The 13,840-nt window shown below is 53.4% G+C and overlaps 1 protein-coding gene across 1 annotated transcript in view; it reads left to right on the top strand.

Annotated features, from left to right (window-relative positions):
• Positions 1-2,944: 2,944 nt before the first annotated feature.
• The window catches only part of CAMTA2 (calmodulin binding transcription activator 2), a 41,786-nt gene continuing 30,890 nt past the window's right edge, over positions 2,945-13,840 (top strand). Inside the window, 4 exon segments of the mRNA XM_063137531.1 lie at positions 2,945-3,012; positions 4,139-4,248; positions 5,229-5,332; positions 10,734-10,801. Of these exon segments, the coding sequence (XP_062993601.1) occupies positions 4,221-4,248; positions 5,229-5,332; positions 10,734-10,801 (200 nt within the window). The 5' untranslated portion in view covers positions 2,945-3,012; positions 4,139-4,220.

The following is a 13,840-nucleotide window of genomic DNA, read 5'->3' as shown; positions in this document are numbered from 1 at the left end:
TTATTTGGGAAGAAAGGACACTCTACAGGCAGGTTCCACTGCTCTCAAATATTTTTACTTATCTGCAACTCTTAGTAATAAAATAGATTACTTTCCCCCAAAGGGCCACTTCTGGGCCTTTCAGCAGGAACCACTGAGCTGGCTATGGCCATAGCTAGACCTAAGGTTTATCCCTGGATTGTCCAGGGGTCAAACCTGTTCCTCTAGGTGACACACAGGGCATCCAGTGCTCAGCCAGGGGCGAACCCTGGATGATCCCAGGATAAACCTGAGGTCTAGCTGTGGCCTATGTCTCCCTTTTTTATGGACCACAAAGGGAAAGTACCTTTCTTCTACAAGGAGACGGGTAACAGCAGAATAACAATAGCCAAGGCCTGCTCCCTCCTGCAAATCCAGCAAACGTGGTGCCTAGGGTGTCCTCTCACATTTAGCCTCACTCCACTTCCCCCTCATCCCACCCCACCCCACCCCAAGACTGAATTATAAAATACTTCTGAAACATCAGGAGTTTGCGAATTAAATGCTGTGCCATCAGAGCAAAGGAATGAAAACTTACTCTGGGTGTTTTACTTATCCGATCTGAGGGTGAATTACTAGGGGCAAATTAATTCTGAGAGGCCACTTCGCATTCACCTAGAAAGCCACTGCAGGAAAAACAAACACCAGTCTGGACTCATTAATGATAATAAGTAACGTGGAGACCTGACTACCCAGTGTCCCAGGATGGGCGCACCCTAGATCTGCAGTGATTTGAAATGGAATCTGATCTGTTAAAAATGCTTTTAATTGAGACAACCCCTATAAAATGATCCCTCTCAAGGTATGGCTGCAATGCAGTGTTTCTTAAAGACTTTTAATTTTAGCAATTTCACCACACCCCCGTCCCGGGGCTTTCTGTGCATTTAGAAGGCCCTTCAGTGACAGTTTACAAAGCAAACTGTATCGTTGATCTCAGCAGCGTATTGAATTCCTCAGCCTTGTGGAACAAGAAGCCACAGTATTCATTGCATCTTTGTTACCAGTAGCTCCTTTCTTGCATAGAAAAGAATAGATTAAAACATCTTTAGTGTTGTGTAAATTAATGTTAAAGTAAATGTTAATATGAAAGAAAATGCTGTACGACTGAGTTTAAAAGACAGAGAGTAAAAACAAGGTCTCAGTTGCTGTAACTGTTTATTCAATGTTTTTGAGATCAAATTGTTGTTTTCTAGATTGATTGATTGATTGATTACATTTATCTACTGCCCAATAGCTGAAGCTTGTTGTAACTTCTTTATTATTTATTTTTACTACGACTGGGAAAATAGCCTCACATTTTCACTTGCCTGTTCTGCTTACTTGGAAACTGCAAGAGGATGGATAGGACCAGCCTCCAAATTCCAGCAATGCACAGCCAGAGAGCTCTGAGGGGCTTGCCCCGTTATTTGTCCCCAGTGCCTGAAAGTTAGACACACACTCACACACACAGGGGAGGTTTTAGATCAGTCAGCCTTCCCCAACCTGGCACCTTCCAGATGTGTTGGACTACAACGCCCATCATTCTCAACTAGCATGGCCAATGCATAGCTTAGGGGATGTACAGATCTGTCCTCCAAGACCTTGCAGCTGCTGTTCCCCCCTCCCCAGTATTTGGCTGCCTGAGGGGGACGCCTCCTTTGCCTAAAGGTAGGGCTGGGCCTGGGTGCCCTGTCCCCCTGAAATCTTCCCAAGCCCTGTACAAAATGGTGCATCAATGACCAAATGCTTTGCAGCCATTCCACTTGGGCTGTGACAGGCTGGGGCCTTTCAGCTTGGCAGTGAGACGGAGAGAGAACGGCAGGCAAGCAGCAGAAAGCGCCACTGCCTGCATGGCACAGATGTGAGCGCAACGAAGAGATCAAACCGGGAAGGTCTGTGCAAACAGCAAGAGCTAAAGGAACCCAGGGCGACGTGCAGGTTGTATCACCGCAGTGCGGACAGGAGCCCCGCAGAGAGGCCTGCCTTCGCCTGCTGAGGCTGCTTTTGAGTTGCCTCACCAATGCCAGCCATGCCCAGTGCTACTGGCTCCCTAACAAGCATTCAGTGGCCTCCCTGGGGAAGCCCACCCCCCAACACACCTGAAAAATGGCTGCCAGCCTCTCTCTCTCTCTCTCTCTCTCCTCTCTCTAAGACCTGATGCCACCAGCACACCACGGCCCTCGCCTGCCTTGGCACCTTGGAAAGATCCCTGCTATTTACTCACTCTGGCCCGAGGATGGTCAGGCTTCCGCACCTCCGCTCACAGGGCAGAATGTGTCTGAGTTAGGAAGAACTTCCCGGCTAGTGCTGAAATGAGCTATGGTGGACAGACGGACGGACAACGCGTCCCGCCTTCCCTCCCTCGGGACTGGGTGGGCAGTCACACACACACACCCGCGCCCCCGGGGCCCTGTAAAGGCAGCCGGTGCTTTCCCCGGGGAAGCCCGCGTTGGGATTCCGCGCTCTCGGCTCTTACGGGGAGGGAGGCAGGGACGGAGGGAGCCCCCCGGGCGGGCGCCTCGGTCGCTGCTGCTGCTGCTGCTGCTAGAGCTCCGTGGGAAACCTCCGGAGACGGCCGGGGACGCGATTCCCTCGCCGCCGGGGTGGATTTCGGCCTCACGGCGCCGCGGGCCGGGCCATGGCGCCGCGTACCAGCTGCCCCGGCTGGCCAGGAGAAGAAGGGGGCGGGCGGCGGGCGGCCGAGGGAGGCGGGCAGCCCGAGCGAGGCCCGGCCCGGCCCGGCCCTGCCTCCGCCTCCTCTTGCGCGCTGAGCTCAGACGCCGCCGGGCCGGGCCACGGCGAGCTGTCAGCGATCGGGGCGGAGCGGAGCGGAGAGGGAAGGGAAGCGACGGCAGGAAAGCGAGCGGGGAGGCGGGCGGGCGCGCGGGCAGGCAGGCAGGCAGGACGGAAGGAAGGAAGGGGCCGAGCCGCCGCCGGTGCTGGGCGCAGCGGGGAGAATGGCGGCTGCTAGCGGAGCAGGAGCCGGAGCCGGAGCCGCGGGCGCCCCGGCAGCAGGTGCTACACCCGGCCGGCGCGCGGAGTGGGCGGGCGGGCCGGCGGGCGGACGAGCCAGGGCGCACCGCCTCGGCGGGGGCAGCTCCGGAGGCGGCATCGCGCGCCGGGCCGGGCCGGGCCTGCTGGGCGGACGCGCGGGGCGGGGGCGGCCGGGGTGGGGGCGATCGGGGGCCCGGCCGGGCGGAGAGGGGCCAAGGCCCGAGGGGCGGCACTGGCGGTGGGGCGAGCGGGCAGCCCTGCTGGGGCCTTGGGGCTGGGCTGGTGGGGAGGTGGGCACGCCAGCCAGCCAGCCAGCCAGCCGGGCACCCAGGGATGCGCTGGGGGCGAGGAGGCGCCGGCGCCGGCGCGGGGAAGGTGGCAACGGGCAGGTGCGTATCGCGGGTGGAGGAGGCGGAGGCGGAGGAGGAGGACTGGAGACGGGATCTGGTTGCTAGGCGTCAGCGGGGGACTCGCGGGTGGGGGAGAGGCGTGGTCAGAGAGAGGGAGGGGGCTTCGGGCCTTGGCTCGGGGCCACGTGCGGCCGAGCGGGGCTCCTGGGAGGCGCTGGCGCAGGGCGTCCAAGGGGCCGGAGGAGATGGGGGGGAGGAGGGAGGAGGAGAATATGATTGAGGTGTGCTCTGCTTGGACCTGTCCATAGCGGGGGGGGGGGGGGGGCTGAAGTCGCCGTGGTGGAGGTGAAACAAGTACGGGGGGGGGGCGAGGAGCAGCATGAAGCCCCAGACAGTGCAGAACCTCTGTGTGGACGTGGTTACGCACCATTCCTCCCTAACCTGGTGCCCTCCAGATGTTTTGGCCTGCAACTCCCATCAGCCTTGGTGGGGGGTAATGGGAGCTGTATGCCAAAACATCTGCAGGTCTACAAGTTGCTCACCCCGGTGCTGCAGAGGTGGGGGTGTCCGTTTAGGGGCTCTGGGGATGGAGATGCTGGAAAACGCAGTTGCACCTGGTGGATGAGAGAGAGGGAAGGGAAGGTGAGCTGGCAGATTGTGGCTGCAGCATGTGGGTGTGGATTGGGGCTATTAACTAGGGGCACAGGGAGGTCGCAAGCCCTGCCTATAGGTAAGTGCCTTTCACCCCTGCCCCTTCTCTTCCTTGAACAACCGCCTCCCGGCTGCCTCTTCTCCAGGTCTGAGCCCAATCCTCGCGTGTCCTGATCTGAGCCCCCCAGGCCGAGAACTCTAAGGCTGCCACCACTCAAAGCCCTAAAGATGAACAAGGAAGCAACCGAGGTATCTGGTGAGTAGGGCCACAGGTTACAGTGTTGCGCCTTACCCCCCACCCCACCCCGGAGGGCTCACTGGCTCATTTCCTGTCCCTCTCCCATTCCAAACAACCCAGCCATCCTCACGGCCTCCTCTCCCACCAGCTCCTCCAGACTTCCCCAACCTGTAGCACTATGGAAGTATTGGACCACAACTCCCATAATCCCCTGCCAGCATGGCCATTGGCACAAGGTTGGGGAAGGCTGGAGTCCTTCCCACTGAGCTGGGACCTCGTGCCCTTCAGGATCAGGCCTGCCCTGTATGTTCCTCCCCACTCCCTTTGATCAGAGCGGGAGCCCCGTCCTCCCGTGTCCCCCGTGTCCTTGCATGGGCCATTAAGTGGGGTGCAGCCCGCAGGGCCACGTCAGAGGTGGCACCCTTGCTTCCTGGGGGAACCTGGATTCGCCACTTCCTTTGATGTGTTTTCTGTCGCCAAGCAAAGGCGGCCTCGCGCAGGAAGGCCTTTTTAGGTCGCTGAGCTTGGTTGCTATCGGGAGGCGGTTTTAAGTTTTGCCGAATGATGGATCTGGCTGCTCGCGTTTTATTGTGTGGGACTGCGTGTGTGGACGTGTGGTTTATGAGTTTTATTCTTGTCAGCCTTGTACGTAAGTGCTGCTCTGGCCGAGGGTGCAGCTTGTACATTTTGGAAGGCAACGTACGGATGAACCCTGCCCCTGCCCAAAGCACCCCAGAGCTCTCCTTCCCCGGCTAGAGACCGGCCCCTGGTATGGCTTATAGAAACCGGGGAATGAAGACGTCAAATGGGCTGCAGCAATCAGGCTGCGTTTTGAGGCCCCCTTCATCAGGTGCTCTCTGGGAGCGACTCGCGTCAGGCTCGTGGTCTCCGCTTCTTCTCCGACTCCCCTCCCAGAAGCCCCTGGGGGCCTGGCTTCCCTCCAGCCGCGCTGGGAGTGTGAGGAGCCTCATTCTCTGCTTGCCTCCTGCCCTTTGCAGAAAACAACCATCACCTGAAGGTTTTCCTGCCGAAGAAGCTGGTGGATTGCGTGCCCAAGTGCCCCAGCCTGCCAAAGGAGCGCCTGCGCTGGAACACCAACGAGGTGGGCCCAGGGGACGTGGGGACGGGGAGGGGGCTGCTGCTCATTGATTCAGCTATTGAAGCATCTCGATCCCACCTCTCAGTCTAAGGCTTGGGAGGCGTCTTCGCTTGCAGTGTTCGAAAAGAACGCATGTGTTCAGAGTCACGGCTGTTGAAGCAGTACATAAAAAAAGCAAGCCGTGAAATCAAGCACTGTTATCTTCTCAGGCTGCCCCTCAGTACCAGACATTTGATAGGCAAACCCGCAGGAGACGGCTTTCTGGGCAGGCCTCCCCTGAAGAGGACTGCCTGGCACCACCCGCCTATATATTCTCCCAGGCATTTTGATGTGCTGTCGCTTTAAGGGCTTTAATGTTTAATTGCTGATTTATTATTGGTTTGTTGTGAAATAATTTTAAATTGTACGCCACCCTGAAAACCAAATCAGGTAAAGACTGGAATTTCCAATTTTTGAAATATATTTTTAAAAGCTCAAGAAAATAGATCTGTTTTTCCAGATCACCAAAGCACAATGTGGAGCAGAAGGCTACGGGTAGGGAGTTTCTACGTCAAATTTATTAGGGGAAATGTGACACAGAATAATGGGCTCAAGTGACAGGAAGCCAGATTCCGGCTGGACATCAGGAAAAACTTCCTGACTGTTAGAGCAGTACGACAATGGAAGTAGTTCCCTAGGGAGGTTGTGGGCTCTCCCACACTAGAGGCCTTCAAGAGGCAGCTGGACAACCCTCTGTCAGGGATGCTTTAGGGTGGATTCCTGCACTGAGAGGGGGGTCAGACTCGATGGCCTTAGAGGCCCCTTCCAACTCTGCTATTCTATGATTCTATGATCATGCCCCCTCAGGTACTGGAAACTGCCCTCTTTGAGCTCCTGGAAGAAAGAGGGTCGTCCTGGTATCATTGCTTGATGGGTAGTTTGTGAAAACTGGGGAGCCAGTTGCATTTTCTTTGTTAGCCCCAGAACCTATTTTAGCTAATAGGTTAGCCCCAGAACCTTTTTTTGGTTATGGACTCAACCATGGAACATATGAAGTAGTGATAATATTTATTTATTTATTTATTTTCAAAGCTTGAAGTGGCTTACACTAAACGAAACAACATCTGTAAACAACAATAGACAATTATAGATTATAGTGAATTTATTATAAGAGGGAGTAGCCACAGAAAAATCAAATCCTTACTTCATGGCTTAAGCAGCCTTCCTCAACCTGGGGCGCTCCAGATGTGTTGGACTGCATCTCCCAGAATGCCCCAGCCAGGCTGGGGCATTCTGGGAGTTGCAGTCCAACACATCTGGAGCGCCCCAGGTTGAGGAAGGCTGGCTTAAAGGAATGCCATAGGACATTTTGCATCTGTAAATGACAGCAATGTTGGCGCCTTCCTAATTTCTTCTGGGAGGAGGATGCAAAGTTTGGAGGCTCTTGCTCTAAAAACGTGGCCCCAGCCTAGACTCTCCCAACCCATCACCCATCATACAGAAAGAAGGGGCAGCAAGGCCCCTTGATGGGACTCAGATGGGGTCCTGAGATGCCAGGTCTTAAAGCTTAACGCCAGCACCTTCATTTGGGCCCTCTAGAAGGAGGGGTGCAGCTGGCGCAGATCAGGTTGAATACGCAACCACCTCCCAGCCCCCATTAGGAGCCCCCCCCCCAGCATTTTGCAGTAGCTGGGATGTCTAAGCTGTCTTCAAGGGCAGCCCCCAAAAGCATTACAGTAATCAAGTTTGGAAGTAACGTAGCAAGATCTGACCTTTGTCACTGCATGTTCCCGTTCACACGCACGTATGAATTTACATGTAACAAGGGAGATGTGGGAATAAAGGGAGATATTTTCCTGGGATGTGTCCCACCCAGCAGACATCTGTGCTGTGCTTCAGCAATGGCTTGGGACCGCAATACCTGATGGAACGCCTCTCCCGACATGAACCTACCCCTACACTGCGCTCAACACCTAAGGTCCTCCTCTGAGTGCCTACTCCGAGGGAAGTTCGGAGGATGGCAACAAGGGATTGGGCCTTTTCAGTGGTGGCCTCCGAATTTTGGAATGATCTCCGTGATGAGGCTCACCTGGCACCAACATTGTTATCTTTTCAGCGCCAGATCAAGACTTTTCTCTTTTCCCAGGCATTTAACGGCATTTAACAGTGCTGTTTGTTTTTTAACGGACCCCAGAACTGTTGTTTTTTTAAATGGATACCGTTGTTTTTATACTGTTTATGTTTTTGATGGTTTTAAATTTTGTATACTTTTAATGTTCACTGTTTTTAACTTTTGTAAACCGCCCAGAGAACTTCAGCTATGGGGCGGTATATAAATGTAATAAATCAAATCAAATCAAATTGAGGGTGGGGACAGAGTAGTTCAAGTAAAGGATGCAGACTTTATTTTCAACGAACATGCATGTTACAAAAGAGAAAAATATCTTCGTCTGTATTCCAGACTAACGGCTCCTAACGCAACCCATCAAAGGACATTGTGCAGCTCTTCTGTGGTTTCCTCCTTAATGTTTTTTTTCTGTAAGGAAAAAAAAGATAGAAGAAACAACATGGGAGGGTTACAAACAGAAGGCGATAACTATATCTGGACACGCTCACGCACACCTGAAAAGTTCTGTACATGAGATAGTGTGATTTCTTGATAAAACGCCTTGACTGGAAGCATCCATGGACCAGCGTACAACTTTTAATAGTCTTAACATAGAGACAGAGGAAGGCAGGGATGGGGGAAGGAAGGTAACATTTGCCAAATAGGAAGTGGGACGAGGTGCTGTAGAAATGGCAAAGGCACGGATTTGGAGAGCACCCAGGAAAGAGCGGGTGCTGCTGAAAACGGTGGGCCACAGGGACGGGAATGGATAGATGTGGAGGAAGACAGGAGAAGAAATAAAGCTAAAGCAGTTACAATGATCTTGGTCCAGAGTAAGAGGCACGGAAAAAAAGGATCTCTTCCCTTGGTGGCTCAGGGCGAGTTGGAAAAGCACAGGGGACAGAGGCTACCACAGGTCTCCCGGCCCTTGGTTACTGACTCTGAATGGGGTGAAAGCCTCAAGCCACGGAGGCACCCTGGAGAGCCATGGTGTCCACCAGCAGCCAACAGAGGGTGTAGCCCAAAGTGGTTCCAACCCAACAGATGCTCACAGCAAGGATGGGAAGACCAAATGGAGGCTTGTCCTGGAGCCACCCCAAGCTGCTTTAAGAAGAGTTTTAGAATGAAACAAGCCTCGGAAATAACCCAGAGAGAGAGAGACAGAGAGGCAAGGGAGGGAACACCGGCCCAAAAGTTATTCCCAAGCTAAAAAGTTTGGCCAGACGTTGTGCTTGGCTCTAGACTCCCGCAGCAGATTCCACAATGCCCTGAAATCCCTACTTCAGCACCACCGCTGGGCTCAAAGCCAGCTGCCCCTAGGGAGGGCGCAGCCCCTGGGGCATGCCAGAGGGAGATGTCGGGAGCCCCACATCACATAGGGAACCAGGCGTTGGACTCCGTGGGTCTACCGACCTCTCTGGGGAAGCAAGGCAGCACGGTGGCACGAGAGAAGGGAAAGGGTGACTCGGACCCTGGGCTGGCCCAGAGTGGAGCAGGGACGGTGCTCGGAAGAACAGGATCCCAAGGGAACAGCCTTGGAAGCCACGGGAAACCGGGTTGATGCGATGCGCCGGGTGTCCAAGCAAAACGGAGGACTGGTGGGTGCGCAAACCCCAGGGCAGGACAAAGAGGACCAAGGACTCCGTAGCTCTGCGGCTGGAGTTAGGGTGGGGCAGGACAGAGGGGGCCTGAAGTTTGGCTCAGGGGAATGAGAGGCAACCTCAGGGAGGCTCCTGGCATGTGGCTGAGTGAGTGCTTGTTTACTTAGACATGGCAAAGCTGTGTTACGGGGGCGCGTAGGGCCCCCACATCAAGCAGCAGCTTTCAATGGGGAGCTTGTAAGCTGGTGTTTCCAGTGCTTCACCCAGGACTCAGGTGCAACACATCAGAGGCTTCTGGAATCATAGAATCGTAGAATAGTAGAGTTGGAAGGGGCCTATAAGGCCATGGAGTCCAACCCCCTCTGCTCAGTGCAGGAATCCACCTAAAGCATCCCTTGGAACTGGGCTGGGCTTTTGGGGGGAGCGTTCCGCCTTGGCCTCAGAGACGGATTTCCCCTTTTCTGCTCCTCCTTCGGGTCTTCTAGTCCTTGATGCCATTGGTCTCTGGGAGCATCTCCTCCTCCTCTGACGAGGATTCCTTCAGTGAGGGCATCATGGCACCTTCCTTACCCTGTGAGGCTCCTTTTTACAAGCCGATGATTCTGCCACACTGTGGGGTGGATTGCGCAAGACGGTCTGTTTGGGAGACCTGTTGCAGGGGGGCAGAGTGCTGCCATGGGGGAGGAAGTCGCTTTGCCTCTGGCATTAGGGTTGGAGCTCCTGCTCAGTTAAATGGAATTAAGAACATCAGGAGAGCCCTGAGGCTGCATCAGACCGAGGGTCCCTCTAGTCCAGCACTCTGTTCACACAGGGGCCGACCAGCCCTCGGCCAGGGATGAACAAGCAGGACATGGGGCAACAGCACCTCCCGCCCATGTTCCCCAGCAACTGGTGCACACAGGCTTACTGCCTCGAATACTGGAGATAGCCTACAACCATCAGGGCTAGTAGCCATGGATAGCCTTCGCCTCCAGGAATTTATCCAACCCCCTTTTAAAGCCATCCAAATGGGTGGCCATCACTACATTCTTGTGGTAGTGAGTTCCATAATTTAACTCTGTGCTGTGTGAAGAAGCCCTTCCTTTTATCTGTCCTGAATCTCCCACTAATCCGCTTCATGGGATAATGACCCCAGGGGCTTCTAGTATTTTGAGAGAGGGAGAAAAATGTCTCCCTGTCCACATTCTCCACACCAGGCATAGTTTTCTACACCTCTATCACGTCTCCCCTGAGCCTCCTTTTCCTCAAGCTAAACAATCCCAGTTGATGTCACCTTCCCTCACAGGGGAGATGCTCCAGCCCCTTGGCCATTTGAGTTGCCCTTTTCTGCACTTGTTCCAGCTCTACAATATCCTTTTTTAGGTGTGCTGCCCAGAACTGCACACAGTACTCCAAGTGTGGTCGCACCATAGATGTGTATAAAGATAGTAGGATAACGGCAGTTTTATTCTCCGCTCCTTTTCTTATCATGCCTAACATGGAGTTTGCCTTCTTGACAGCAGCTGCACACTGGGCTGACATTCTCATAGAATCATAGAATAGCAGAGTTGGAAGGGGCCTAAAAGGCCATCGAGTCCAACCCCCTGCTCATCGAGCTGTCCTGTGTAGCCTTCCAACCCTGGACGTTTCTCCTGAGGATAGAGTGGGGGGGGAGAGGTTGCACCATGTTTTTTACTGACCCAGCTATGCTCTCTCTCTCTCTCTCTCTCTGCCGCAGGAGATTGCTTCCTATCTGATCACCTTCGAGAAACATGAAGAGTGGCTCTCGTGTTCACCCAAGACCAGGTAGGAAGGAGCCCTGACTCTGCGCGTCACCTTATCGCTCGCTCGCTCGCTACTGCCCACTTACGGATGTCCGCACGTCCTTTATTTTATGTGTATTTATTTATTTATTACATTTTTATCCTGCCCATCAGCCGAGGCTCTCTGGGCAGCGCACAATTAACAACCCCCCCAAAACAACCGTGCCAGGTAAATTTAAAACATTACAAGTTTAAAAAGGCGATATAAAACCAACTAAGATAAAATCCAGGGAAAGGCTGTTTAAAAAGATATGTTTTCAGGAGGCGTTTAAATAAACTCCGCCTCCTGAACCGCACAAGGGAGGGTTTTCCAGGGGATGGGGGCCGCCACAGAGAAGGCCCCGGCCATCTAGGTTCTTCATGGCGGCACTCTGTTCATCTCGGAATGGCCAGCAGGACCTTTTCTGAGAATTACACTTGTCATCCAGGTGTTAGGGTGGTCCCAAGCTCTTTAGGGCTTTGTAGGATAACAGCGTAACCTTGTATATGGCTCGGTGTCCCCATGAACACCCTTGCTGCTGTGTTCTGCACTAGCTTCCAAACGGCACACGTGGAGCCCCACATAGAGCGCACGCCAGTGGTCTAATCGTGAGGTCGCCAGTGCATGGATGACGGTGGCAAGGCTATTCCTCTCCAGGAACGGGTGTAGGTGGCGTACCAAACAAAATTGATAATGGGCACTCCAGGTCACCGAGGTCACCTGGGCCTCCAGGGACAGAGATGGATCCAGGAGCACCCCGAAACTACGGACCTGCTCCTTCAGAGGGAGCGCAACCCTGTCCAGAACAGGCAAACGCCCCAATTCCCGGACCTTCAGACGATGACGTCCACCTCCCCTGCACCTCCTGCTCCTTCCGCTCGTCTTTCCGTCACAAAATAGACCCCTGTTAATCCGTCTTATAAAAAACAACAACACAGAATGTGCCGTGATCTCCTGCTGTGTGCAATTAAAGCAGGGCGATATAAACGGCCCCTGAGTGGCCCTTTGTGGTCGTTGCTGCTCCCTCTTTCTCTCCCCGTGTAAAGAGACCGTCGCTATTGTGGGAGGCAGCAGGAGGCCAGAGCAAAAATCCCCCCCCCTCTGATGATGCCCTCTGAGAGTGTGGTGGGCAGTTCTCCGTGGGGCAGGGAAGAGAAGCCCCGAAACATGTTTGGAAACCTTTGGGGGAGGAAAGTAACGTGCGACACTGACAAAATATACGGTATTTATTTATAATTTGGTGGCCTGATGCTGGAGAGTGCTTTCGTTTCCTTTTTAAAAATTGTCTTTATTCCACATGTGTTGAACTGCAATTCCCATAATTCCCAGCCAGCACGGCAGTTCGAAACATCTGGAGGGGCACCAGGACATTTTGTGGACGTTGTATAACTGGTTTGTCTTCTGGTCCCCTGTTCGTTGTATTCAATCCATTTGTACTGCACCATTCTGTAACGAGAAAACCCAATAGTGGTTTACTTTAAAAGATTAAAGAATGAAAAGAGATAAAAAAAAACAGAAGGGACGAAACCTACACGATATACAGCCGTAGCAGCAGCAGAGGAAAAACTGGTTTAATGATTCTGGAAACATAAATTGATGCCAATAACACAGAATTCATTCTGAATCTGCTTCCCATTAACGCAGCGATTACTTTTCCCTTTTCTGTCTTTCCATGTTGCTAACTGTTTATTATTAAGCATTTTCTGTTGCTCATCCCTCGGCATTTCATAACAAGCCATTCTGTATTGTTTGGGGAGAGGGGGCTGAACAATTTCTCAACCGCCTTCCTTCCCCCCAGCAATTCCTATAAAGCAAGACTTGCCGTTTCCTAAAAATCCAGGACAAACCAATGAGTTTCCAATGCCCACATATAATGAGGAAAGAGAGGGACTCTGGTGGATTTCCCCAGAGGGGGCACACACCACAGGTGTGGTGCCACTTCCGAAAAGGCCCTGTACCCACCCAGGAAACAGAGCGAGGTCTCCAACGCAGATCATAAAACATGGAGAAATGCGGAGGTGTTCCTTGGACTGACCAGTAGGCCTGCCGATTGCAGAACCCTGTCGCTAGCGAGAAGGACACCCGCTATAACCCTGTTTCTCCAAACCCTGTGATTCTATATTTATTTATTTATTACATTTATATACAGTGACCATTAAAAACAAGTATAAAAATGTTAAAACTTCAGAAGCATAAAAACTACAATATCCATTTAAAACAGCCTTCCTCAACCTGGGGCGCTCCAGATGTGTTGGACTACACCTCCCAGAATGCCCCAGCCAGCTGGCTGGGGCATTCTGGGAGGTGCAGTCCAACACATCTGGAGCGCCCCAGGTTGAGGAAGGCTGATTTAAAACGACTATCCTGGGGTCCGTTAAAAACTCAGCATATGCCGTTAACTGCCTGGGAGAAGAGAAAAGTCTTGACCTGGCGCCGGAAAGATAACAGTGTTGGTGCCAGGCGAGCCTCGTCAAGGAGGCTCCCTAGTTCCCTAGGGCGGTTGTGGGCTCTCCCACACTAGAGGCCTTCAAGAGGCAGCTGGACAAGCATCTGTCAGGGATGCTTTAGGGCGGATTCCTGCATTGAGTGGGGGGGGTTGGACTAGATGGCCTTGTAGGACCCTTCCAACTCTGCTATTCTATGATTCTATGAGATCATTCCATAATTGGGAAGCCACCATTGAAAAGGCCCTCTCCCTTGTTGCCGTCCTCCAAGCGACAGCTGCTGCGTCCACTCGTCCATTCTATGTCCCTGAAGATAACTCACTTATCATAAGGGGATAGTGTGGCTGTGATAGGAGCCGGCGGCGGCACCGCCACGGTGTGTGGTGGAGAATACCTGAGAGAGCGCTGCCTTCTCCCTTACCAACCTGCCCGGTCACTGAGGTCATCCGAGGGCCTGCTCCTGGTGGTTCCACCTAGATCCATCCTCCGATTGGAGTCCACCAGGGGAAGAGCCTTCAGCGTGGTGGCCCCCCTCCTGTGGAACTCCCTGCCTCTGGAGGTCAGGCAGGCGCCAGCCTTGTACTCCTTTCGGCGCCTC

The sequence above is a fragment of the Elgaria multicarinata genome, chromosome 11 (genome assembly GCF_023053635.1).
Source record: "Elgaria multicarinata webbii isolate HBS135686 ecotype San Diego chromosome 11, rElgMul1.1.pri, whole genome shotgun sequence".
Taxonomy (NCBI): Eukaryota; Metazoa; Chordata; class Lepidosauria; order Squamata; family Anguidae; genus Elgaria; species Elgaria multicarinata.
This window is presented reverse-complemented; position numbering and strand designations above follow the sequence as displayed.